Genomic DNA, 25793 nt, shown 5'->3' with positions numbered 1-25793 from the left:
CAACTCTGCAGTCAGAAAATAAAATTTTCTATATATATATCAGTTTTGTACATTTATGATAATCAAGCAATGGAGCATTGGAAAGTTATGTATGCGAGGATTAACAAGCAAGGTCAAATCTTTGACTCAATTAAAGGTAGGAAAAGATAGGAATTACTAGATTCCCTCCTAATCTCATTTTATTTGTAATTGGTTTCTGGTCTTTTTGAATCTTAAAAGGCATTACAGATTGCCTCTTACTGAGTTAGTACAAGCAGTTTCAGAAAAGCTTTAGGAATCATGGTCCACAGAACAAGCTCAGCAAGCAAGTGAACAGGGAGACCAAATAGAGGTTTTACAGAGGAGAGATGTTTAGTAGCATGGTTTTCTTTATGGAAGATAGGGATGAAAAGAACTGCTCTTGTAAAGAATATGTGCCACTTTTGTTTTCTTCCTAGAAGATGTTATACATTGCATATGGTTTAAGTGCAGATTGATTGCCCTCCTGGTGAACAAAGTGAAAGATCCTATCTACCCCTCATTGCATTAATGAGGAAAAACAGTTGGTTCAAATACTGGAAATATTTGTGGAGGTCGGGGAGAAGGACCATACTTATAAAATAAGACCCCTTTACTTTGGAGCTTCAGAATAAGATTCTGGAATTTTTCCATTGATTTTTTTTTAATGAAGCTGCATTAAAAAAAAATGCTGCTATATCTCCCAGAGACTGGGAAGAAAACTATACAAAGGGAAGGATTTGAACCTCTACACTGAAGATAAACCAAGTGATGGTGATCAGTCCTACAAAGAGAGAATAAAGCTGTCTAGAAAACAGTGCAATGCCAATCTCTGGGCTGTGAAGATATCCAATAATGTAAGAAAAATGTCTCTTGGTAAGATTTCTGAACTCTTAACTATTCTCTTTCAGTATAACTTGGGAGGTTTCACTGAAACTTTGGGGAAGAATATTGCTTTTTGTGGAGATGGGATAATTAAGAACTTGACAACTGTGGGGAAACTATAGTTGCTTTCATAGTTGAAGAACTGTTTTGTAGAAGATGTAGTTGATTTGTGCTTCTAGAACAGTGATGACAAATTTATGTCACTCATGTCAAAGATGACATGTCACAATATTTTAGATGACATGCCGGTGTTCACCAACACCTGACAACAACTATTCTCCCTGTTTGAGTTACCAAAGAAACTGAATGAACAGAAATACAAGAAAGCAATGGATGGAACTAATCAAGGAGAGAAGCAACCTAGAACTAAGAAGAAATTTCCTGATAGTTAGAACAATTAATCAATGGAACAACTTGCCTCCAACACTGGAAGTTTCTAAGAAAAGATTCTAAATATGTAATGCCACACCACTCGAAGCTTAAAATGGATTCTCACCATTTTTCACTGATCTGTCATTTCAGAATTGTGATTGATGGTGACATGAAAGAGAAAGCAACTTGCAAAATGTGATAGAAACATGGCAACCACATAGTTTGGTTGTCTTCCAATCACTACAAGGGGAAAGGGCAATGGATACCTGTGACTACAGTCTCCTAAATGAGCATACTTTCAGCAATTGTATGAAATCGGCTTTTTTGCTTGTGTGCATTGCATTATAAATGAATATATAAAGAATTGTTTCTCTTCTGTTGGGGGAGAAAGTACACCAGCAGAATGAAGTTAAGCACTTTCCCAATTTTTGAAACACTGAGGTCAACAGATTCACCATCAGTATTCCAGAAGACTAATTGTGGGATTAATTGACAAGGCTGTAAATTTCAGTGGAACATCAGGTGAAATATTCAACTGCTTATGAAAGATTAGTTCAAAATGTTTAAACAAAGATTAAATGACCATTTTGCAGAGCTATCATAGTGGATTCCTGCACCCAGGTACTGGATTAATGATCTCTATATTCTCTTCCAACCCTTACATTCTATGATCCTATAAAGATTGCAATGTCAAAAATGGAATAAGCATGAATTAATAAATGAAATGAAAAATAGTTATGTTGTGAGTCTAAATCAAAGAAAAACTGAAAGATGAAATAAAATATATTAATGGAAATAAAGATGTATGCCTAATTATAAATGAAAAGGCTAAAATGTATGCAGAGTGTACGAATATTGTGGAATGCTTATGGAAGTATGAATTCATAAATTGGTTATATAATTACATGATATATTCCAATGAATGGTGAAAGTGCAAAAAACCAAGATGGGTTTTAGGGAAGCTCTCTTTGAACCCCTGCAATAGAGGACCAAGGGACATGTTTTCTTGGCATCAGTTTTCTTGGCATTCCCAGCTGTTCGTTATCTGAATTTAAAGCTCTCTTTTAGATCTTCCTGCTCAATCTAGAAAGAGGTTGGATCTTCATTTATGAAGACATGGTTGTTGTTTTTCCTTGTACAAATATACCAAATTAATAACATTTGAAAAAGAAACTGAAAACATTCACTTTAATAACACACAACATACTGCATTTTTGTTGATGACTTCAAATGGTTGAAGCTAAGCAGGTGCCACCCACTTTAACAGCTCTCAGGATGATGCCTTATGCTTCCCTGTTCTTAATGCTTCAGTGAAATACTGTAAAAAGCAATTTCAGAATCAGGAACTTTTCTGGGATCTGGTGAGTATCATTTAACTTCTGAAGTTAATGTCAAAGGAACCTTACCTGGCACACCTGCAATTAATTACAAACACAACTGCCCTAATCTTTAAAAAATGTTGAAGGGCTACAAGGCAAATGCAAATTATAAAAAGGAAAATCTTAACATTGCCATTTACATCAGCATCTTTCTGGGATTTAACTAATTACTTTGTATTTTAACATGGCTTAAAATGAAAGAGCAGAGTACTTCAAGCTAGCAAGCTCTCAGCCAATATAGTAAGTACTTTATGTTTATATTGAGCACTAAAGATCATTTTACAAAATAGAATTCTACTATCCTTTGCAGAGATTACAAAATGCCACATATTTTGTACAAATATTAAATAAAGAAATGCCTAACAGTGGATAATGATAACAAATAGATAAGCTGCTTTTAAGGTACTTAGCCTGTATATCCCTTAACAGGTAATCTCCTCCATAAATGTCAGCATGTCAACATCCTTATTAAAAATTCAGGACAAATGTTTCCTCATTTTTGTACACAGAAGTGTGGGGCCCATATCTGTGACTGATTTGTGTTTGTGTGTGTGATTGTAATAAATGTGCATTTATCTTCTTAACTACTCTCTGATTGCCTTATGAGGAAATACATTGGAGAGATTATTCAGGTTTTTTTTAACCCTCTGTATTACAGACCAACTTGGAACTTATTTGCAGATAGATGCTATATATGTACTTTATAGTAATAGGCTTTAATTACATAAGGAAACTTCATTTAATGGGCCTTAATGCAATGGTGGCTGGATACCATGAACAATATTCCTATTTTCTATCAGTTGTGTATGTTAACTTTATAATGGCATTTAATGCAAAATTATGCAAACGGCTTCTTTATCATTTGAGTAAAGCTGAAGTTGTGGATGCCCCACTCACTTGTTAGTGGATCACTAGAATTATAGGTACCTCTGTGTAAGAGAAGAGCAAGCAGAGCTGGGAGGAGGCAGAATTAATTGCATCCTCAGCTTAGAGTCATTGTGTTCCCACAAGCAATCCAAATTCAATCCCTCTTGAATTACCTGCTGGGTCAACAATTTATTGTTGAGCTTTAATTGACCAGATTCTTGTGTTTAGGCTTGAATTTAAAGGATGGCCCTGATTCTTTGAATCTGAAACCCTGTCCCACAACTGATCCAGTAACTTGACAGGTTACTGTTCCAGATTTCTGCTTTCTAAACAGCATAAAGGCAGCTTGATTGTCAAATATCCTATGTAGCTCTCTATTTTGATAGGTCATTTTAACCTTTGTTCTAAGAACTCATTATGGCGAAGTGATTGTAATATTGGTTAGGAATGGAGGGAATCAGTTCACCCTCAGCCCTGGAAACTGATAATGTGACTTTGGGCCAGACACTTGCAGGTTAACCTACCTCACAGGATTGCTATTATGGGGAATAAAATACATGGAGAATCCCCTGTAAGTTTCAAGTTCCTGGGAGAAAGGCAGAAACATAAAAAAATAAATTAATTTTTTTTTTTTTTTAGAGTTGTGTGTGGTATTTATTTTAAATGCAAACAAAAAAAGAGAAAAAACATCTAACGAGTTAAAGGACAAAAGATGTCCAAGGAGGTCTTCTATTCCAACTGCCTGCTCAAGTAGGAGACTCTATAACATTCCAGACAAGTGACCGTCCAGTCTTTTCTTAAAAGCCTCCAGTGATGGGGCACCTACAACTTCTGAAGGAAACCTGCTCCACTAATTAATTTTAGATAGAATTCTTTATTTATTTTTATTTATTTATTTGATTTGTCAATTGCTTACAGGATAATAGGTATAAGTAAAAACATAGTTATGAATACATGGATACATATAAGAAAAATAAAAAAAATAAAAGAAACAATAGGACAGGGACGGTAGGCACGTTGGTGCGCTTATGCACGCCCTCTATAGACCTCTTAGGAAAGGGGTGAGGTCAATAGTAGACAGTCTAAGGTTAAAGTTTTTTGGGGTTTGAGGAAAAAACCAGTCAGGTAGAGTATTACAGACATTGACCACTCTGTTGCTGAAGTCGTATTTACTCAAGTTTGTTGCGATTAACCTTGAGTTTGTATCTATTGTGTATCTATCTCTTGTGTTGTTATGGTTGAAGCTGAAGTATTAATTGACTGGTAGGACATTGCAATGTATAATTTTATATACTATATTTAGATTGGACTGAAGGCGGCATAGTTCTGGGTTTTCTAGGTCTAGAATTTCAAGTCTGGTGGCATAAGGTATTCTGCAATGGGTAGAGGAGTGGAGAACTCTTCTTGTGAAATATTTCTGGACTATCTCAACTGTATTAATATCAGATACGTAATGTGGGTTCCAGACTGATGAGCTGTATTCAAGTATTGGTCACACAAGGAATTTGTCTCCAGTGCATTACATCTTTTTTAAATAATATATTGACTAAAACTGGATGCAGTATTCTAAGTGTGATCTTACTAAGGCTTTATAAAATGGTACTAATAATTCATGTAATCTTGATTCTATCCCTCTGTTAATGCAACCTAGGATTGTGTTGGCTTTTTTATATGTGCTGCACACTACTGGCTCATAATTTAAGGGATTGTCCACTAGGATTTCAAGATCCTTCTCACAGTTACTGCTATTGAGCCAGGTTTCACCTAATCTGTATCTGTACATTTGATTTTTTTTTGCCTAAGAGTAGAACTGTATATTTCTCTCCATTGAATTTCATTTTGTTAGATAGGGTCCAGTTTTCAAGTTTGTCGAGAATATATTTGATTAATCCTTACAATATGATATCATCTAAACATTTACTGTAGAGAATAAAAAGATACACTAATTCAAGTAGTTCATTTCTTCATATAAATTTCTTATATGACATTTACAATATGTTTACCTTTGAGACTTGAAAGAAAATCAGTACTACATCCCAGCATGACTACTTGAATTAAAAATCAATTCTCTTTCTTTAAAACAAATTTCTTCAGTGACCCCATGAAATTCATGTGGGAGAAATGTGTTTTTTTCCCTATTCTCTACTATCAAAGCATCATGTAATAGGTTTATTTGATCATGCTATTGTTTTGAATCTACAGTTTCAGTTTTACATCCCAAATACTAGAGTTAAGTTGATTGTATCTGTGTCCAAATGTGCCAAAGGTTTAAGATATCATAGTGGATTGCACACCTGAGAAAACAGAGATAAATCTATTTTAAGCGAGGAAATTTTCCACTGAAAATGACAGGTGTTCTGCCTGAATAATAGCAAGCTGGAATAGATCAAAAGACTCTATCTGATATTTGATTTCCTACATAATCCATTTATAAACTGCACCAGCCAATCATTAAAGTAAAACTGACACCAATAAAAGTAAACCAATAGTTCTCACTTTTCCCCCTTCTCATGAAATAACAGTTTTGCACAGCCCAATCCTCTTTTTCAGTGGTAAATATTAAATAAGCTTGTTAGTTAGTTTCAGCAAGTGACAGTTCCTACTGAATCTTAGCTTGGCCTAGTTAGTTAGGATCAGGCCTAGTTAGTACTTGGATGAGAGACTCTTCAGCATTACTAGAACTCGGAAGGACCTGCAACTGAGGTGATCAAGGGCAGGATAGCTGATATGAATGTGTAACGGATGACCTGCCCCTTTATATGTTTCTGCGATATCCTTGCTAGCAAGGCAAGGCAAGCATAGCATAGGAAAAATAAGAGTTTTAAAATTCCAAGAGAACAAACTGCTTCCACCTTTCTGTAGAAAAAAAGCATGGATGTGTCAATAAAATAGCTAAAAGTCTAGCACGCATAAAGGGAATGTTTCTTCTACAGTAGTTAGATATAATTAGAAATGTAATTAAAATGCTTTTCTATTTTTGTTTCTTAGGCCACTTATATACTTCAGTCTTAATGTATATACTTGCAAATAAGCACAGCTGAGAATAAGCTGACCCTCAAATTTTTAATCAAAACACCATGGAAAATCTGTCCCTACGGATAAGCTGCCTCTTAAAACTCTATGATTTTAAAATGTATTCTGCAGGACTTATTTTTAATTTTTGTTTTAAATTTTCACAACTGGTTTATCTGCAAGTGGCATATTTTTCATAGTATTTTGGTTTGGCATGTGCTCAAGTACATATACTTTAAAAAATGCCATACATGGATAAACCAATCTAGTTTTAGAGCTGCATTTTGGAATCTAAAATTCTCAGCTTATTCATGAGTATATACAGTACATATGTACACTAAGTCAAGAGTCCCCAACTCCCGGGCTGCAACCTACTACTAGGCCATGGCCTATTTTGAACTGGGCCACACAAGAGGTGGGCCGTTGTACATGCGTGCATAGCTCAACTTGCAGTTGAGCTGCGTGTGCATGCACATGCATGACAGTTCTCCATTCATGCAAGTTGAGTTGCATGTGTGCCAACCCTCGGATCACATGACACTGTTCCCCTCCCCCCCACTCGGATGCCAAGCCGCAAAGATTGGGGACCGCTGCACAAAGTTATAGTAGAAAATAATGAAGACCTTTTCTTAGATAATGAAATATACACCATAATTAGAATGACATCTTGACTCCAAGATATTGCCACACTTCCTCAGAGCTCTGCAGGAATCTTGATTCATATTTGGACACATTAGGATTTGCTAAAGAAGCCTAACCAGGTTCCCAAATGAGGTTAGAGTGAATCAGAGATGTTTAATATCAGATAAAAAAGTTTGAAAATCTATTTGTTAAATTTTACTTGCTGCCCACTTTGTTGTCCTTTTTCATTTGATGTAGAATTATATAGTTACATGCTCTTGTTTTACACTTTTCAGATTATAAAAAATGGACTTGTAAATCTCTGTATGAAAACAACTTTTAAAATACCTGTTGTTCGTTATTTCAATCAGCTATAGGTATCCAGATGAAACTGGAGTTCTTCCAAAGGAAATTTTGGACTGCCAGTAGACAGGTATGTTATTATTGAGTATTTAAAAAACTTGAGTCACTGGCTAGCAATAAAGCTGGAGAGAATTAGGAAAACATCTGACAAAATCTGTTATTTCTGCCAGTTAAATATAACTGGCAGAAAATGTTTTGGTAAATAAATTCCATCATGTGGTCATCATCATCAATTAAAGATGAAGCTAGGCTTAAATAGCCTAATGAGCCAGGATTTTTTTTTTTAGTTGAGTTTAACACAAGTGCCAAGAGAAATCACTCAAAATGTGGGGCACAAGTCACCAAATCTGGATGACTCAAATTTATTTCTCATTTCCAAATGTCTGAAGACATTTTTGGATCAGAGAGATATTTATTGCGTTCAAATATAGTGCACTTTTGTGTTGACTCAGTTTCTTATTTTGCAACAGTAAATTAATTGTTCCTTGTTACCATACAGTTTTATGAACCCAACACACACACAAAATAAATATTTATTTTATTGCACACCATATCATACCAAAATGTTATAGATTTCTTTGCGTCCAGAAGATGAAAATTCTAAACTTGTTTCAGTACTATAAATCTTCTCCATTTACAGTGCACATCTCTTGATGGTCGGTGTTCTATAAGCTGTGATGATGAGGTAAGCAAGATATTTCATACATGCACTGCCAATTTTTTCTTAGCAATAAAACTGCAGACAATTATTCAAAGCATATATTCATACTAAATGAAACAAACAGTGTATGTTTAGAAAAGATATTCTGTCTCTTGGGTATACTGATGCATGACCGTGAAACTGAGATGCAATTTTAGAAGACGACATGGAGAATTAGCCTTGAGTATTTGCTTGTTCAAAACTAAGGTCTCATTTACCACAAATGTAGTAGTAAATACTGTGCTATATCACGTCTGAATATTTCCAAAAGGAAAATGTTTAATGTAAAAAGAAATCATTGACATTTGAAAAATAATCTACTCCAGTTTTCTTCCTGACGTGATATTTTTATTGATTGTGTGTATATGTGTTTGATGGCAAAATATTTAACTATGCCACCACAATTTAACTTAAACCTGAAGTGGCATAGTTCAGGAAATGATTTACTGTTTAGTCTTGCTGAATGACTAACCTGCCCTTTACTGTGGCAGCCAGTATCTTTTCAATGAGTAGCATTTTTAACATAAAGTTCTTTTTATTCAAATTTCCAAGTCTTGAGTGTTGGGAAGAAAAATGTTTGAGAGGATGCTCTTATTCTGATTTTTTAGACAACATATATACAAGTTTTTCTAGTGAATATTCTGTTAACTGCACTTATGCCTACCTTTTGAGAAAAACTTTGATATGTCTGTATAAATTTAAAATGCACCGATTAAAAGTAAATGTGAAAAAATTATGAATTTCAGTATCAGTTTTCATTTCTTGGTTTTGAAAAATGTAGAAGTACAGGGCATTTATTCTTTAAGTCACCTCTTGAGCTCTTTTCGGAAACCTCTTATATGTCTATTCTAAATATAGTATGTTATCTAAAGTTTTTAACCCCATAAATGTGCTTCTCTGTGTACAGTTCTCCTTTCTCAAATGGTCACTTCATGAAACAAGTGGATAAACCCAATAATATTCCTGTTTGACTTTTGCAGTTTGCCAGACATTTCTCCAGTTCCCTTTTTCCAAGATCATTACAGGAATGGAATAGGAATAGGAATAGGAATAGGAATAGAAGAATAGAATAGAATAGAATAGAATAGAATAGAATAGAATAGAATAGAATAGAATAGAATAGAATAGAATAGAATAGAATAGAATAACAAAGTTGGAAGGGACCTTGGAGGTCTTCTAGTCCAATCCGTTACTTAGGCACGAAACCCTATATCATTTCAGACAAATTACTGTCCAATCTCTTCTTAAAAGTTTCAAGTGTTAGAGCACCCACCCAACTTCTGGAGGCAAGTCGTTCCACTGATTAATTGTTCTAACTGTTAGAAAATTTCTCCTTAGTTCTAGGTTGCTTCTTTCCTTGATTAGTTTCCACCCATTGTTTCTTGTCCTGCCCTCAGGTGCTTCAGAGAATAGCTTCATTCTCTCTTCTTTGTGACAGCACCTGAGATATTGGAACACTACTATCATGTCACTTGAATCTCAGTGAAGTTTTCTTCAGTCACTGCACTACAGATTAGTTTTTAAAATCAAAACAGAAATATTAACAGATTTAACAGATAATCAGAGTTGGAAGGGACCTTGTAGGTCATCTAGTCCAACCCTCTGCCCAAGTGGGAGACCCTACATCATTTCTGACAGATGGCAGTCCAATCTCTTCTTGAAAGTCTCAAGTGATGGCACTCTCACAACTTCCGAGGGCAAGGTGTTCCATTGGTTGATTGTTCTCACTGTCAGAAAGTTTCTCCTTATTTCCAGGTTAAATCTCTCCTTGTTCAGTTTCCATCCATTATTCCTTGTCTGGCCTTCAGGCGCTTTAGAAAATAGATTGACCCCTTCCTCTCTGTGGCAGCCCCTCAAATATTGGAAGACTGCTATCATGTCTCCCCTAGTCCTTCTCTTCACTAGACTAGCCAAGCCCAGTTCCTGTAAACGTTCTTCATATGTTTTAGTCTCCAGTCTCCTAATCATCCTGGTTGCTCTTCTCTGTACTTTTTCTAGAGTCTCAACATCTTTTTTATAATGTGGTGAACAAAACTGGATACAGTACTCTAGGTGTGGTCTTACTAAGGCATATTATTTCCTCCTTGAGTGAAAAATACAATATTGAAATGACTTAACACACATTTTTGTTACTTTACAGAATATTAACTGTTACCTCATTGATAATAATGGATTTATATTAGTTTCAGAAGACTACACTCAGGTAAGAAGAAATCTGTTTCTTGCCTTGTCAAAAGTCCAGTGTTACGCAATGCCTTTTGCCGGTGGTATACAGAAATAATGAATAGCATGAGATGGAAAGAATTTTAAAAAGACACCTTGCCCCAAAGCACACAGTTTTCTTTTCAGAGGGTCTGAAATAATTTCCTTTCTGATGGTCTGGAATAATGAATTTTCATTGGGTTGGTCTGTTTTTAAGCTCATAAAACTTTAAGTTGTAGAATCCCTTCTTCAGACATGTCTACCATGCCTGAAGACACTTATGTTAAATATGGATTTCTCCTCAAGCCTTTTGCCCAATTTAGAAACATTTGTGTTTAGGTTTTGAACATTCTGGCAATTTTATATAAGCAAGTTATGGCAATTGATAATTGCATAGGATTTTACAGGATTAATTTAATTTTTAGAAACGGAAACAAAAGTAGAAGACAGTACATGATCTGGATGTTAGCCAAACCTGATGCAGCAGCTGAAGTCTTTGATTCAGAAAATATATATATATATATATATATATATATATATATTATAAAATTTTGTGAAATATGAGAAGTCTGATAGCACCTTTTCTGACTAACAACTTTTATTAAAAGACATACATATTTGTAAATGTTTACTGTAAGCCATTTAACAAAATGTCACAGCCAGAACAGATGTTACCAGATGACTCCTTAGTGTCAGGCTTCCAGCTAACTAAATAGCAATGTTTATACTATAATGGCTTCTATCTCTTCCATGATAACTTTAAAGATGGTAAATGTAACATTTAATCTTTTTGAAGTAAACAGAACTATAAGACAATGGTCCTTGCAATAGTAACTAAAAATATTGGATAATCAGATATTTTCAGATGCGGGACACAATCAAACGCTAATGAGCAGATATCGCATTTCTTATTCTCTGCTGAATTTATCCTGTTTCCCCCAGATTTATTTTAAAAAGTTATGTAACTCAACTGAGTTTGAGAGTTGATGAAGGGGATTCTGTAATTGAAAAGTTCTGTCAGTGGAAAAACTACATTGGATTCCACTAATGAATATAATTTATGGAAACAGGACTATAACTTGAAAAATAATGGAATATGCTTCCATTTCCCTTTTATGGGAATTCTATAAACATCCTCTTTCATGGGTTATTGAAAAAGCAGTACAATTGTGTACTCTACAAAATTAGTCGTATTGTATATACAGTAATTGAGCAGATCAAATTAACTTCTGTAGAAGAGAAAATTCTAGGACATAAAGTTAAGCAGACAGTTATGTTCCACAATTTTATTATACACAAACCACAGATTTTAATATTTCCTGAAAATGGGAAATAAAACTGATCATACCCTTTTGTTTCAAATTAATTAACCCATATTATGTTGAAAGTTAACTTTTACAGTTGATTAATAACTCTTGTATATTTTAAGCATATCTCCCCTTTTTTTCCAGTAACTTGGATATGTTCTTCTGAAAGTGAGGCATGTTTAGACTTATTTGATGACTGATCTCCTCAGACAAGCCTTCAGAACTGAATATGTTCAAGCTATAAAATGCAAATGTTGGTACCGAATTTTACCCACCCAAATAATTTGGATATAAAAAAGGGAGCTTTTACTATATTAACCAAACACACACTCACACACACACACACACACACACACACACACACATTCCATTATGGGCCTCAGTTGTAATTTCTTTGCCAGCAAACTCCCAGGTGCATATTTGAAGCCAAGTCTATCACTTACAGCAATATCAGTGTTTCATTAAAGCAAACTTCATAGAATGCAACATCCTTTTTTCCCTGTAGAAATGCTGGGATTACTTCTTTGAGGAATAAACAAAAGTTGTTCCTGTACTGCAAAATGACATATGCTGCATATATGGAGGATTTGAATGTCAAGGGGAAAAGCCTGGCCAAATCTCTTTGGGATTGCCCAGAAAATCCACAATCTAAGACTTTGAATTCTTATCTCAAACTTATCTTTGTCAATTCATTTTTAGTGTAGTAAATAGAGTCTAAATAGCTCATTTCGTAATATAAAACTAAATATTTATGTATGTGGTTAAAATGCAGAGCATTAAATAGATTGTGTAGGAATTATTAAACAAAGCACTTTTTATTATTTGTTTAGAATTTTCTTTCTAACCCTATTTGTATTTTTGGGAAATAGAACTTTGATCAAATGGGTTTATGTTCAGATTAGAACATTTTCTTTACAAGCTTGAGTTCAGCACATTTATATATATATGTGTGTGTGTGTGTGTGTGTGTGTGTGTGTTTGTGGGTATGTATGAGTATTCAGCTTTGTTCGAGTATTTTCCCGTCATTATAGTTGTGCTTTTAAAGTTGTAGCAACGTTTCGGCAGAATCTCATCTGCCATCATCAGGCTTCTGTATTGTGTTCGCCGACCGATACAGATACAGACGAACACAATACAGAAGTCTGATGATGGCAGATGAGATTCTGCCGAAACGTTGCTACAACTTTAAAAGCACAACTATAAGGACGTGGGAAAATACTCCGAACAAAGCTGAATGCCATACATACAGCATCAGATGTTACACAATAAACTGCAATCTATTATGTAAACTCTCATAACTTTCAAGGAATTAGTTTGTAAGCTTTATCATTCAACATGATATTTAAACCTTTTTCAACTTTTACAACAGCAAAAGACTTCATTTCATGCTTTTTAAAAATTTTCTGATCATTTTATAGGAATAAAATTGTAACCCGTGTTGATTTGCATTTATCTGAAATTTCTGGACATTTTCTTTTGGCTTCAGACTGGAAATTTCTTTGGTGAGATCGAAGGTGCGGTGATGAACAAATTGCTAATAATGGACTCATTTAAAAGGTAAGGATTTACATGCCTATTTCATCTTGCTAAAATGAGCATATGTATCTACGTCCAACAAATGCAAAGATTAGTTTGTGTATCTATCTTATGTATCTATCTACAGGACATACAGTGTCCTGTATTTCAATACTTCTGTGCAGGTGGCATCCCAAAATGAAGTACATCTTTGTAGCAAAATGCAATCATCAGCTGTTATTCATAATTCCTTTAAGATGCTTATTTTTCAAGATGATAGCCAATCCAATATCCCCACCATACACAAATTAATAATCAAAGTACAGTTTCAGTAAATCTTGTTGATTGTTCCCATGAACGGCATGGTGGCCTAATGGAAGAGCTCTCGCCTAACAATCAGGAGGTTGTGAGTTTGATGTTAGGAAGTAGCAGGTATTTCTCTCTCTCAGAAAGTATCTACTGTGAGCTTTACACAGGCATCAGGAAGGGTATCTGGCCAGTAAATGCTCAGCTCTATTCAATTGCCCTGAATCCATCCCAATGAAAGGGATTACAGGGTCGTTAAAAGAAAAAAAAATGATACTGTTCCTATATTTATCCTCCTTGTTTCAGTGCTAGGGAAGGATAGTCACATATTGAAACAGCTTTTGTCTTTTATAGAAATACAAGTGTGCATTAAAGTCAGCTGAAAGGCTAGGCTAATTCAGAAGAAACAAACTATTTGGCATCATACAATAGTGAAGTAACTCTGTCTGATTTCATTTCTCATCTTTTCTCTACTATAAAATTATCCCCCCCCCCCCCCCGCCCGATTTTATTCCCAAAACATCTTCCAAGATGGATTAGGCTAGGAAATAATTTGTGTGAAAGACTATCCAGTGATAGTTTAAGTGCTTCCAGAGCTCAAGTATCATTTTTAAATAAGTTCATTTTTAAACAAGTAACCAGGATTTCAACCATATTGAAGGACAACAACACTTACAGATGAGGCCCTGGGCTGGTAATTCGCTACAAGAAAATGATTTGTTCTAATTTAATACTGTTTCTAATAGGTTGTAACAAATCTCACAAGACTGGAACACTGCCTAGTAGCCACATAGTGAAGGAAAGAAACTAAAGTGAAAGTGGAATGATGGCTCTAAGAAAAAGTAACTATCCTGATGAAAAGATATTAAAAGTATAATCTTCCAGCAGAATGGATGGAATTTAAGGGGGAGGGTGTAAAAAAAAAGAGAATAAGCTTCCTATTAGGACACTGGATTGTACAGTTTAAATCATGATCTTACAAACAATATAAAAACAGAATCAAAGCATTAAAAAAGCAGAAGACTGGAAAAATAACACTATTTCTAATAAACCGCTCATCTTGTTATGGGCTCTGCCATTCGCTCTAGCCTAAGGCTTGGAGTAACTGGGCTTTAAAAGCTTGTTTAAATAAAGACAGGGTAGGGAAAATGATATTAGAGATAAATTGGTTGGTGACATAAATGTACACATACAATTGCAAGGTATATTTATGTATAAAACAATATTGCTGACATGCCTTCCATAATGATAACCTACACAATTAATGCTATTTATGCTGATGCAAGGGGGCTTTGTGGGAATGGATGTGCTTAAAAATGCAGATCCACCATCACTTAAGAAAACCACACCTGGTAGGGACCCAAAAATTTGATCTATACTTGGAAAGACTTCCATGGGCAAAGAATGAGATTTCCAGAACAATATACTCTCCCCCCACTGGATAGTCTCTCTGCCAGTGGAGGAAATATCAAAGCCAATCCAAATATCATCCAATAAATAAACTGAAGGCAGAAGGAGGAGAGTGAGGATTACAAGCAGTGATTTGTATTTATATAAAATATTTTATGCTTTTTGTTAAATGTTCTATCTGACAGGAATAAAGCAAAAAGACTATGGATAACGTGCTGGTACCTATTTTTATAATTCTGATAGCTAATTTGGAATGGTTTATGGATTAAGCATTAATGCTTATAAAATTTCCAGTGTCAAAGTCTACTGAGAACAGCTAAGCTCCATGTTAAAAACACCTTATAAAAAATGAGCTGGTGGTTTAAATACAAGGCGCTGGTTATTGCAAAATATATATATATATATATGAATTGTCAAATTATATAATTAGACTTAAAGCTTCCCAGAGACACTTGGGACAGTGAAATGGGTATAAATTTATTAAATAAAATAAAATAAAATAATTCATCTTTATTTTCCTCTGTTAAACTAATAATAGCTGTTATGAAATAGAAAATGAACCTTTTGTTTTATTTTCCATGCAGGTGAAGTAATATTTGTATCTAACTCAGCTAAAGATGAGTTATACCAAACTAGATTGTAGGATTAGTCATATAGGAATTGTTCTAGAGATGTGCATTAGGGAAAAATGGAAAGAAGGGAAGACATTGAGAAGATCAGAGAAGGGGTGGTCATGCTATTCTGGAACATCAGTAGCATCAGTGGTTGACAAGATGGAGAGATAGAGGGAGGTAGAGGATACTAGAAGTTAGGGATGTGGGCGAGTCAGAGAGCTAGACTGTCTGGACTTTGTTCCTTACTGCTGAGGCTACTTTGACAATAAAGGGAAGGGAAGATGAAAGTCAGGCAGTTTGGTAGAAGAGGCCATACTGGGTGATACTGAGGTAAGGCGAGAAGTGATAAGATAGTACTTATCAACCTTTCCCTACCTGCCCCATTAAATTAGTCCAGGATCCATCTAGGTTTGTTTTTAATCCTCAGCCAATCCAAACTGGTTTGGTAGAACTATTGGTTCTGCCAAACAATAGGTACCAAATAGATTGTGTCAAATAAATGTGCTCATTTTTTCACAATTGAACTATTGACCCCAGAAAATTATATTGAGATGTAATTACATAATTCCACTTGACATTCATGATATATGATTGTTGATTTATGTCACTATTGCCATACTTGGAATCCAGTATGTAAGCAACCATAATGGTATTATTAAGAATTGGCCATATTTTGCGTTTTTCCCCATACAGAATCATTGCTTTGGAAGAGCCCATTTTGACCATTATGTAGAACATTTTGCTCCATGCAGAAATTCAAGTTAAAGACTCTGTGATAGATTATTGCCCATTTTCTGCCTGGATAAGTGCCTGATTCCATTCTATGCAGCTCTTACTGTTAGGATTATTATTTTTTAATCATGGGATTTTAAAATAATTTACTTGAAACTTGTCCTGGGTCCTGGGTCTGCAGCAAAAGAAGTGCTATAAACAATATAACTACACAAAATTTATAAATTTTAGGGACCCAGAATCTTCCCATAACTACCACTGAGTAACCTTAGTCAGTATCTATTTGGTTAGGAACAGTTTTTCCAGGAAGTTTCATCAGCTTTGACTGCAGAGGATTTAATATATACTGGTATAATAAGTAGGCATTTGACTTTACATAAATTACATGAATTACCATGCTTCATCAGATCTATCTTTCTGAACTAAAGTTTTCCTGAATTTTACTGAATTACAGTGCTCAGCAGTGGTAACCATTGTCCATGCTAGCTAGGCTGCTTGTGGTTGAAATTTAAACTGTTTGGAGAGCCAGATGTCTACTCACTATTTACAGTGATAAACTCATTGTCTCTATAATAACTGTAGGATTGACATTAAACTACAAAGGCAAACACAAATTTGATTCCTTCTAAAATATTCCCCTTTTATCTATAATTTCGTTAACACTTTTTAATTTTTTTTAATTTTGACACCTTCATCTGTCTATATGGTTTATATAAAAGCATCATATTCTCACTGTCCATATGTGTATGTGTGTGTATGTGTATGTGAGAAAGAGAGAAAGACAGAGATATTTCCCCTATAATAGTGATTTGGAGTCAAAGAATAAATGGTAGATGTAACCAAGTTGCACAACTCCATCTGGTCCTCCAGTTGAGCCCCTTCCTGGATTGGACGGCCCTTCAAATTGTCACTTATATCTTAGACACAAACTTGTGTACTGCAACAGCAATATGTTGTTCATGGCCTCCTCTAGAAAGCCACTCAAAGCTGAGTTCTTTGATTATTGAGTGACATTGTTTGCCAGTTTGTTTTGGGTGATTCAAGGTGATGGCCATCATCTACAGAGCACTATATGGCTTAAGGCTAGGTTATTGCCTGTCTGGCATGTTTTCTGCATAGCTAGAAATGCCAGAAGAATTAATGCATTCTGGGTTCCTTTGATTAAACAAGGAGCTACCAGGACCCAGGAATGATGCCTTTTCTATCCCTGGACCTGCCCTCTTGAATGAAATCCCTACTTAAATCCATGTTTCCTCCCCTCCCCATCCTGTTAGTGTTTGGCGAAGTCCTGGTTGTTCTTGCAGGTGTTAGGTGAGTGGGAATGGAGCCACTTTTCAGGTGTGTGTGTGTGTGTGTGTGTGTGTGTGTTTGTTTGTTTTCTAAGGTTCTTGTGGGTATTTGTATGTGGATCTTTGGTTATTCGGGTTTTCTCCTGCGTAACATTGGAAGTATCTAGGCAACTTTTCGATGAAGTCTCATTCATCATCTTCAGGCTTGTGTCTTCAGCTCTGGGCTTCTCAGAGTGATGTGAGCTTGCGGCTGCTTCTTCCTTTTAACTGCTAGTGGGGGTGTGACTCGATTGGGTGGGGGCTTGGCTGTGTTCTGATTGGGTGGGGGGTTGGATGTGTTCTGATTGGCTGGAGGTGTGTTCTGTTCAGGTGGGGGCTTGGTAGTACTCAGGTTAGTCTTAGTTGCTGGGGGATTTGAGCTGGTGAGCTGTGATCTTGCTGTTTGGCTTCGAGTGAGCACAGAGGATAGATAGATATATAGATAGATTCTCTGAGAAGCACAGAGCTGAAGACACAAGCCTGAAGATGATGAATGAGACTTCATCGAAACGTTGCCTAGATACTTCCAATCTTACGCGGGAGAAAACCCGAATAACCAAAGATACACACACACACACACACACACACACACACACACACACACATATATATATGTATATATATATATATGTATATATATATATATATATATATATATATATATATATATATATATATATATATATAGTGTGTGTGTGTGTGTGTGTGTGTGTGTGTGTGTGTGTGTATCTATCTATCTATCCAGAGAGAGGGACTGATTCCATTTTGTTTTGTTTTGCATTTTTATTGCATTTTTATTGCTTATTGTGAGCTGCCCAAGGCTACTCTGGAATTTAGTGGTGCCAACATTGAAGTAAATGCATAAAACAATTACAACAGAATACATATTTCTACTTAAACTCATGCACAAACAAAGCATCTTCTGCGTTTTTAATTTGAGTTGCCACTAGGTGACATGGGCGGCATACAATTTAAAAAATAGATAGGCAAATAAAAATAAATAAAATCAGAGTAGACTCTTACAAACCTAATCCCAAACAAATTTCAGAATCAAAAATATTTACATCCCTGAATCAATCTTATGTTTCCTTTCAGGAAGTTAAATCCAACTCAGTTTTAACAAGACCAAGTACTGTGGGTTTTTGGGCTTCCCAGATTTGAAGGTATTTCATATCTGACTTTGAATGGGGGAGGGGGTATTTCTCCATTCAAGGGTGTGATGCAACTTGGAGATCCTACAGGAGTCACAGCTCCTGCAAAACGACGGATGGCAACTATGATCCTTAAGGCCTTTACACAACTTCATCTGGGACTAATTCTGACTGCACAAGACCAAGCCTTAAGAACAAATGCATGCAAAGCTAGAGCTGAGATGACAGCAACAGACAGCAAATGTTGTCTTTGAAAAAAAAGCTGAAGAAACAGTGGACTTGCTAGTTAGTTGCTGCAAGAAGATCACACATCATAGCTACAGAAAATGGCATGCAAAGTAACAACAATGGTGCAAGGCAAGAAATACCATGTGCTTGGCAAGCAAGAACTGGTGGGACCACAAAATGGCCAAAGTAATAGAAAATGAAGAAGTTAAAGTGCTCTGAGATTTTAGAATTGAAACAAACACCTGCCATGCAACCCCCACCCCCACCCCCGACTTAACAATCATCGATAAGAAAGACAACAAAAGTCTGGACAGTGGATGTAGCAGTGCCTGGACAAAGGAGAATTTTTTTTAAAAAAAGGAATTGAAGAAAATCACAAAACGAAAGACCTGCAAATAGAAGTAGAATGAGTGCACCAAAAGAGAGCAAAGATAGTCCCAAAAATTTAAACTGCACTGTTTCATGAAAGATATTTTAAAAGTGGCAGACCCAGCCTGGAGCCAAAATCCTTTCTTTCCCCTTCCCGTCTAAGGACAGACTCAGGCTTCTCTTGACAGCACAGATCTAGGAGCAGGTGCATTCAGGCATTTGAGGATACAGATGATAAGAGAATTTATGACAGGCAGACAGGACCCCCCCCCAAAAAAAACCTCCACCCCATCTTTCCAACCCAGACTCAAGCCTATAATGATATCCAGTTTTAAATTCTCAGTTCCCCCACCCACCCAGGCAGTGCTTGAAATCACTTTATTTGTGTTAAGCAGATTCCCCCCCCCCCCAATTCTTTGTGTAATGGAATAATCTAATTTCATGCTCTTTTTTTTTTCTGATCTTTTGAGACCAGGATTTTTCCTGGGGCTGAGGCTGGGTCTCCATTCCTGATCATACTGTCCTGAGATGTCCTCCTCCAAAAAATTAAAGAGGAGCACTTATTGAATTTCTTGGAGCAGAGATGTCATCTCACTGCCAGGTTCCAGGATGATGTGTCTCAGGAAGAAACCCAGGACAAAAAAAAAAAAAATGGAACAATCCTTTTGCATGACCCAGATTGATTGCTATAATAAATCAAACGTAACCATTTTAATTTAGTACATTGATGAAAACTTAGTACATTGATGAAGTCAAAATATTAATAATAGTTGTTGACATTAAGAAAACAACTAGTGTTAATACTGTCTCATGTAAAATGAGCATTATTAATATATTGTAATAGTTAAGAATACAGTGGGAAAATTAAAGGAATTTGTGCTTAAAAAACAAACCCACAGAAGCTATGTAAATTTATTCTCTCTCCCTCCCTCCCTCCCTTTGTCCTCCCTCCCTCTCTCCCTCCCATTGAATCATTTCTTAAAACTGTTTTTGGAGGCCAAATCTCTGCCTATTTGTTTAAACAAAATTCTCTTTCTATGTAATCACTTTCATGTAGTAATTTTCCAGGAGAAATTTTTTAGAAACTTGTGTGAACAAGTCCTATTATGTGCTTCCAGACATTACCTAAACTAAGGATGGATAACAATCAGATTGTATTCTTCTGCACTGCATATTCTACCAGTCTCACCCCCAGATATTGGCAACAAAATTATAGCATTTCAGTGACAGCCTTTTAATTGTGTTCAATGTATTCAAAATTAAGACTGGAAATGGAGACAAACAACTCCCATTCTTCCTCTTAAATCTATATCCCAAATCCCCGAAAGATGGGGGGTTTTGAGCCAATTTCAGATCGTTTTCAGTAGTTTGGAAAGGTTTAAGGGTCAGGATGGCAGCAGAAAGCCTGTGGGAGGCAAACAGCTCCCTTTTCTGTCTTTAATCCTTCATCCAATCAAAAACACAAAAAGCTGTCTAAATGCAGCCCAGAAAATGAAGGATTAAGGTTAGGGATTGGAACAATTTGTATCACAGAGATCTCCTGTTCCCACTGTACCCTTCAACCATTTAAAACATATAATCTCTCTGGGGGAAAAAAATGCCCCCCCTTTGGAAAGTTGGGAAGCTGGTGAGCAAAGCTAAGAGACTACACATGGAGTTGTCCAATATTGGTCAAAGGTTTATTTTATAAACTCCATGTTAGCACTGGGTTATGAAAAATACTAAATATATACTATCCAACAATAAACTTGATGCTTTACTGAATGTCTTTCATTCAAATAAGTTGTGAATTTAAAGACTTTAGCACCTAACTAGGCATTTAATGGGATATAAAATAGCAATAGCTATTTAGACTTATATACTGCTTCACAGTGCTTTACAGCCCTCTCTTAAGTGGTTTACAGAATCAGCATATTGCCCCCAAAAATCTGGGTCTTCATTTTACTGAAAGGCTGGAAGGCTGAGCCAACCTTGAGCCAATTGAACAGCTGGCAATCGGCAGTCAACAGAATTAGCCTCCAATACTCCATTCTAATCCCTGCACCACCACAACTCTAACAAAATATCTAAATATCTCACAAACATTGCTTTACAAATATTGTTGCAACTTGTTAAGATGCTAACAGAAGGGGAACTCATTAAACTTGCAGATGACATCAAGCTGGAAGGAATAGCCAATACTCCAGAAGATAGGATCAAGATACAGAAGGATTTTGACAGACTGGAACACCAGGCCCTATCTAACAAAATGAAATTCAATTGGGTTCTACATTTAGGCAAGAAAAGTAAGGTTCTACATTTAGGCAAGAAAAACCAAATGCACAGGTATAAAATAGGTGGTACCAAGCCCAATAGTAGTAATTGTGAGTGGGATCTTGGAATCCTAGTGGACAATCATTTAAATATGAGCCAGCAGTGTTCTGCAGCTGCTAAAATAGCCAGTGCAGTCCTAGACTGCATTAACGGAGGGATAAAATCAAGATCACGTGAAGTATTGGTACAACTTGGAATCACTGCATCCAGTTTTTGTCTGCACAACATAAAAAAGATGTTGAGACTCTGGAAGTACAGAGAAGAACAACAAAGATGATTAGGAGACTGGAGGATAAAATATACCAAGAACAGTTGCAGGAATTGGATATTTTAGTGAAAAGTTCTAGTTTAGTGAAAAGAAGTACCAGAGAGGGAGGAATAAAATAGCAATATTCCAATATTTGAGGGGTTTCTATAAAGAAGAGGGGGGGGGGGTCAATCTATTTTCCAAGACACCAGAAGGCAAGGCAAGAAGCAGTGATTGGAAATTAACCAAGGAGGGAAGCAACCTAGAACTAAAGAGAAATTTCCTGAAAGTGAGAACAATTAATCAATGGACTTTGCCTCCAGATGTTGTGGTTATCAGTCACTCAAAACAATGATATTATTGTACATAATATTTCTTCCTTCTCCTATTTTCTGTACAATCATCTTGTGAGGTTGGTTGGGCTGAGAGAGAGAGTAACTGGCCCAAAGTCACCAAGCCAGCTTTATTTCTCTTTCTGTTGATTGTTGTAAGCTACCTGGAGTTATTATCTGAGACGTGGCCATATAAGTCTTGGAAATAAAATTTTAAAAAATGTTTCTGATTTTAACTATCCAGGAAACTGGAATATAAAATGTGCATTTTATAAACTACAGCACTTCAGCTGTTCGGTTTGTGCACTCTCTGCTTTAAAAATTGGGTAACTTATCATGGCACAAAAAATAAATGACAATATCTTTTTTTCTGCCATAATTCTACAACATTGCCTTCATTGCCCAGCCCATATGTGAGACAGTTCTTAGCTTTTCTAATAGTAAAACAGAATCTTGCTCCTTATGTCAACACTGTTCAAGGACAATCTCAAGATGGGAAAAATCAAACCTGAATAATGTATACCTGTACATGAGGTACATCAAGTTTAATCCTTCTGATAGAGATTAATAATAATATTAGCGTGAATTGAATTAATATGAATGATACGAAGTTAAATTTCTTCATATTATTGTGAATTAATATAAAAAAATGGATAAAAATTGAAATACAAAAAGGTAGAAATACGCTAAAATAAAATGAGGGTTAAATTTGATAACCCTGAGAGAGACTATTAACAATGTTAGCATGAATTGGATCAATATGGAATGAAACCTAGTTAAATTTGTTTATATATAATAGAGAAATATTTAGATTGAATCTGAAAGATATTGATGAAGGTGAAGATAAAGATAAAGATGAGGAGTTAGGCATTTTTTGCTTATATATATTTGAAAAACCTAATGATACCCAGAACCACAATATGGATGTATAATTTAAAAAAAAACTATATATATATATATATATGTTTAATCCTTCTGTATTTTAATTCTTATGAAAGCATGCAAGCCAATGAAATAACAAGCTGTTTTAGAAAACAATGTGAACAATTTTGCTTATTCAGGGCAATTGAACTAAAGATGTAGTTCTGTTTAAAAGATTATGTCTTACAGCAACAAGATGCTGTCATTTTTGTTAACACGTGCCAAGCCAATTTATTTCTGCATTAAGTTCCCTTCATCTGATGTAGGCAAACAAAGCCCAGTGCTACTCAATGTATTTAAATTACACATTCAGTTTGTTAGTGTTCAGATACTTTGGCTAAAACATTACAGTTTATTTGCATAGAATAAATATAATGTCATGACTGAATTGTTTTTGGTAACTAACCAAAGAGCAACTATGAGATTTGGAAAGCCAGATCTTTTTCATGGATTGCAAAGATACAAAACAGGCATGGTCAACAAAATGTTGAGGGTGGGGATGATCAGATGATGCTGGATTCTCACTAGCTTCAGTTAAACATAAAATAGCCAGGAAAAGATTGCACCAAAATGCAGTCCAACTCAGTTCTGCTCTGCATTAACCAGTTTGAATTTCTAAGTCTAAAACTACTGAACGTTTTTAGTATTCAACAGCTAATGGTGCCTGAGTCATTACATACATTTGTTTGCAATGCACCTCCTTTAATTGATACAACTCCATCTTGATGAAAAAATGTTAGTAAGATGGAGAACATCATCTATGTGGAGATGTTTCTTCAATCACCTTGGTGACAAGATTTTTGAATAAGAAATAAAAAAGAAACAACCTGTAGAGAAACAGCATTTCTCCTTGCTAAATGCTTTGGGACCAAAGTCATAATTTGCTGAAAGGAGTTTGACAGCGCTTGGGTTTTCTTTATGGATAAAGATATAAAGAATATATAATATATAATAGAAACATCATATTGAGACCGAAATAGGCATTGCAACATTTTTCTCACACTGCAGCTATTGATATTAATGGTTTCAAGGAGAGCTAGTTTGGTATAGGCATCAGGCTAGAAACCAGAAGACTGCGTTCGAATCCCATCTTAGGCACAAGGTCATCTGTGTGACCTTGAAGTAGTCACATTCCCTCAGCCTTAGGAAGAAGGCAATGGCAAACCGTTTCTGAAAATCCTTGCCCCAAAACTGCAGGGACTTGTCCAGACAGTCTTTGAGAAACAGATAAGGTTTAACAGGGGAAAGGGTTACAACAGCCTTCACAGGGAGTGACTCTTTCCTAAGAATTTAGAATTGCAGCCTTCTAGGTTATGATATATTGATGGATCGCTTAATTATTCTTCACTTTATAGTATTTTAAGATCTCATTACAATCCTCAGGATACCAGTAGAGTTCTTTGTTCTTTGAGATTACCCAGAGGTTTTTAGACAATCAATATGAAAATCAATTCAAGGAAAAGAAATTTGTTTGAGATGATTTAGTGCTTTAACATTTAGCAGCATAAAATTAAGAATAAACCACAGGCAAGGTTGTTGCTGTTTTCATATTATGCATTTTCTGGAAACAAATTTTGGTTAGCCATTCTTGCTTGCTTATTCATTCATTCATTCAATTTGTGTTACCACACATCTCAAATTTGTGACTCTGGGCAGCTCGTGTAATTAAAACAAACACAAAGAACAATAAACAAAATGCAGATAACAGTAAAAACAAAAATAACCCAATTAAACCAAATTGAAACCACTATCCCCATTAAAACCCCATAAAAATCAAATGGGCTACACTCTGCAATAATGCAAAACATATGAAATGTGCTTTCTGATTCAGCTTTAATCTGGAATCAGCTATCGTAGAGCATCAAAGAGACAAGCGTATCTATATGAGCAGTGTTTCACATGCACAACCCCATGGCTCTGGAGAAACGGGGAAGAAAAGAGGGAGAAAGGAAGAGTCTTCACCATTCCATTCTTTCTTTCCCATTCTTTTTTTGAACATCAGATCACAGTGGAAGAGCATTTGTCAAAATTGGGGAAGGCCTATTCTAAGTAATCTAAGCCAAGGCTCTCTATCCACACACACATGAGATCCAGTTAGTATACAAAACTACCAGTCTGCGGGGGGAAATGCCCTCCACGGAACCGGTCCCTGGCACCCAAAAGGTTGAGGGCTGCTGATCTAAGTAATGTTTTCACCAGCCTCCGCAGATTTTGGACATCAAATAGGCCTTTGGTTCTAGAAACACTTTAATAAATATATATAGTTGACAACAAGCAACTTGCTAAATACAATCATTCAATTCACTGGGAAAAAAAACACTGTCTTTCATGCTTACAAAGAATATCCTGGATATCCATGGATCTAAATATACATAACTTTAGTTGGGTTTTTGTATATATTTGCAATCAAGAGTTGGGTTTTATAATCTTTTTTTTTAATTACATAATTTTCTTTTACTACCCTGTAGTAAAAGAAAATTATCTCATTTGTTTCTTTCCTTTTACATAAATATAGAAAGTGACGATGCATGTGGATGTGTGACAGACTATTTTGAGGCACCAGACAATACAAAATACTGTTTTTTATCCCAGAAAAAAAAACAAATAACACCATTAGACATT

At 35.6% G+C, this 25793-nt stretch overlaps 1 protein-coding gene across 1 annotated transcript in view; it reads left to right on the top strand.

Moving 5' to 3' along the window:
* Positions 1–25793, top strand: part of CACNA2D3 (calcium voltage-gated channel auxiliary subunit alpha2delta 3) — a 607379-nt gene that overhangs the window by 549312 nt on the left and 32274 nt on the right. The window contains exons 27-30 of the mRNA XM_087954773.1: positions 7505–7566; positions 8137–8181; positions 10337–10399; positions 13192–13262. Coding sequence (XP_087810899.1) covers positions 7505–7566; positions 8137–8181; positions 10337–10399; positions 13192–13262 — 241 coding nt within the window. The remainder of the gene's footprint in view (positions 1–7504; positions 7567–8136; positions 8182–10336; positions 10400–13191; positions 13263–25793) is intronic.

The sequence above is a fragment of the Notechis scutatus genome, chromosome 2 (genome assembly GCF_049901735.1).
Source record: "Notechis scutatus isolate UNSWTSFEM ecotype Mainland chromosome 2, rNotScu1.2, whole genome shotgun sequence".
Taxonomy (NCBI): Eukaryota; Metazoa; Chordata; class Lepidosauria; order Squamata; family Elapidae; genus Notechis; species Notechis scutatus.
This window is presented reverse-complemented; position numbering and strand designations above follow the sequence as displayed.